The sequence below is a fragment of the Helianthus annuus genome, chromosome 4 (assembly GCF_002127325.2).
Source record: "Helianthus annuus cultivar XRQ/B chromosome 4, HanXRQr2.0-SUNRISE, whole genome shotgun sequence".
In the NCBI taxonomy this organism is placed as follows: domain Eukaryota; kingdom Viridiplantae; phylum Streptophyta; class Magnoliopsida; order Asterales; family Asteraceae; genus Helianthus; species Helianthus annuus.
Window position 1 is genome coordinate 144,035,040 of NC_035436.2, and position 2,533 is coordinate 144,037,572.

At 37.1% G+C, this 2,533-nt stretch overlaps 1 protein-coding gene across 1 annotated transcript; it reads right to left on the reverse strand.

Moving 5' to 3' along the window:
- Nucleotides 1–270: 270 nt before the first annotated feature.
- LOC110936534 (small ubiquitin-related modifier 1) lies at nucleotides 271–1,933 on the reverse strand. Its single transcript, XM_022178939.2, has 3 exons — nucleotides 1,737–1,933; nucleotides 746–895; nucleotides 271–668 (listed from the first exon to the last, which is right to left on the reverse strand). Exons 1-3 carry the CDS (start codon nucleotides 1,833–1,835, stop codon nucleotides 603–605), a joined length of 315 nt encoding a protein of 104 aa, XP_022034631.1. The 5' UTR covers nucleotides 1,836–1,933; the 3' UTR covers nucleotides 271–602.
- Between the last annotated feature and the right edge of the window lie 600 nt (nucleotides 1,934–2,533).

Here is a 2,533-nt window from a genome sequence, read left to right on the forward strand (position 1 = left end):
TGTTGCCTTTTTGTAACCTATTCACTTTTTATTGCCTTTTTTTCCGTTAGCGGTGCGTTTTTAGATCACCAAACACAGCCAACCCCTCTCATCTTTGCCTTATCAAATTTCGCCATGCTTCTTGTTTATGACTTTCTTCCGAACGATTGAGATATGAAGCGTTCAACGAGTTCTTGGTATTTGCTAGGTTTATTTTTCTTCAATTTTTATTTTATATTGATCCTTGCATAAGTTTGATTATCAGATGATACTAATGTATAACAACACAGATACAGATTGCACAGACATGTATTACTCAAATCATACATATGGCCGGCCGTATGAAAGTACAACCCGACAAAGAAACAACCGATGTTAATATGACTCATACAACCCATCACCTTGTTTCGTCTCTCTAGCATAATGTGGCAAGTGCATTTATATCAATATAGGAACCCAAAATAAACACACAACAAAGATGACAACCACACAAAACAAAGATACTAAAGTAATCTCCAAGCACTACCACCATATGTAACAAAAGTAAAACCTTGATCCAATCAAACCACTTGAATCTTTGAAGGTTTTCTTGATAACTTATATTCAACCTACCAACCAAGTTTCTAAAAAGTCCCACCTCCAGTTTGGTGCAGCATTGCATCAATTTCATCACCTTCCTCCATCTCAAGCTGCATACACAATCAGTCAAAACAAGTGACTTATGAGTTATGAAGTTACCAAACAACCAAATGCTGTTAAGTAATACCTCATCAGGGGTCTGCTCAGCTCGAAGACGCCGCCCATCAAACAGAAACGCGATAGAGTTCATCTCCACAGATTGCCTATCGCAGTACGCATTCATTAACTTCTTCAGCTGGGTACTGCGCTTGATCCTAAAGAACACTTCATTCCCATCCTACATCAAACAGAATGGATCTAAATTCAAAGATATTGATAAAACTTGTGCTAAAAGCCAAAAACCACCGTGAAAGGATGTTTATGGTCGGCTTCATCAAGTTTTGCAATATTACTTCTAGGTAAACCATTAATTATGGTCTATACATAATTGCATGTTCCAAAAATAAATAAATAAATAACAGCAGCTTGACGGTCAGTTCCTCGTTCCAGACCGTCAGCCTGTCAAACCGGGATTCGAGCAGCATAAATCTCAAACAAGCCAACTTGCTTCAGTTTGGACGGGGCCAGCCCGAAGAGGGGTTGGCAACCGGAAAGGGATTGCTCTTCCCGAAATTATTTAAAATAATTTCATATAAATACTTTTTAAATGTTTTTCATAAACTTTAAACTTTCTTTTATATTTTTTAAAATATATATATTTCAGGGCCTATTTTTTTCTACTCGTCCCAGTCCCAACCCAACTAGAGGTGTAACCATTTTTTTAACCGGTTTCAAACCGAACCAAGCCGACGGTTTGTATACCAGTTAATACTTTTGATATTTGAAACCGGTTTTTTGGCCAACCGAATCGATTAGTACCAATTTGGGTCCCCACTATGTAAAACCGGTTTTTTCCCACCAAAAAACCGGACCGTTCTTTTAAAGAAAAAAAAAAAGAAACTCCGATTTGTACACATCTAGTCCCAACTGTGAAACAAACTGGCCGATTTGCTTCGATTTAAGCAGTTAGTTTAATGATTTATGAACACCAATATTTTAATAAAAACATACACAAACTAACAGCATAATCAATAAAAAACAAACAGGTAGACAAAACAAGTTTTATATGGCGTCAATACCTGACCCTTAACCTTGAGATTGATGTGTGCCGATTGATCCATAGGAGGCTTCTTCTCATCTTCTGTAGCTACTCCGCTTTCTCCACCAGTTGCCGCCATTGATTTGATTTCTAGGGTTTATGGGCAGTTAAGGATTTAATCTGGTTGGGTTGGTTTTCTGGGGGGAGAGAAAGGCGGTTTATAGTGGTTTTGAAATAAAACTATATTTAAATGTGATTTGGGTTCCGTATCGCACGAGGGAATTTCCAATTTTGACTTTTGTTTTTGTAGTGGTATGATATGGGTTTGATTTTGTTTACGGTTGTGAGTAGTTTTGGGCCCGCACAAATTTAGTGGGTGGTTTATTTAGTTTGGATCCGAGGGGTTGGTTATGTTATAAACCATATTTTAGAGTTAAATGCCATTTTAGTTCCTGTGGTTTGGATCATTTTGACAGTTTAGCTCAAAGGTTTTATTTTTAACCTGTGGGTCCAAAAAGGTTTCACAGTTGCCATTTTAGTCCACTGGGTTAACTTCATCCGTTTTTTCTGTTAACGAGAATGCCAATTCGATCATTTTATAGGGCTGAATTGCCCTTTTAGTTAACAGAATTACATACAAAATGACCAAATTGGCCTTCTTGTTAACAGAAAAAATAGATGAAGTTAACCCAGTGGACTAAAATGGCAACTGTGAAACCTTTTTGGACCCACAGGTTAAAAATGAAACCTTTGGACTAAACTGGCAAAATGGCTCAAACCACAGGGACTAAAATGACATTTAACTCCATATTTTATTTTACAAACTGTAAGAACAGA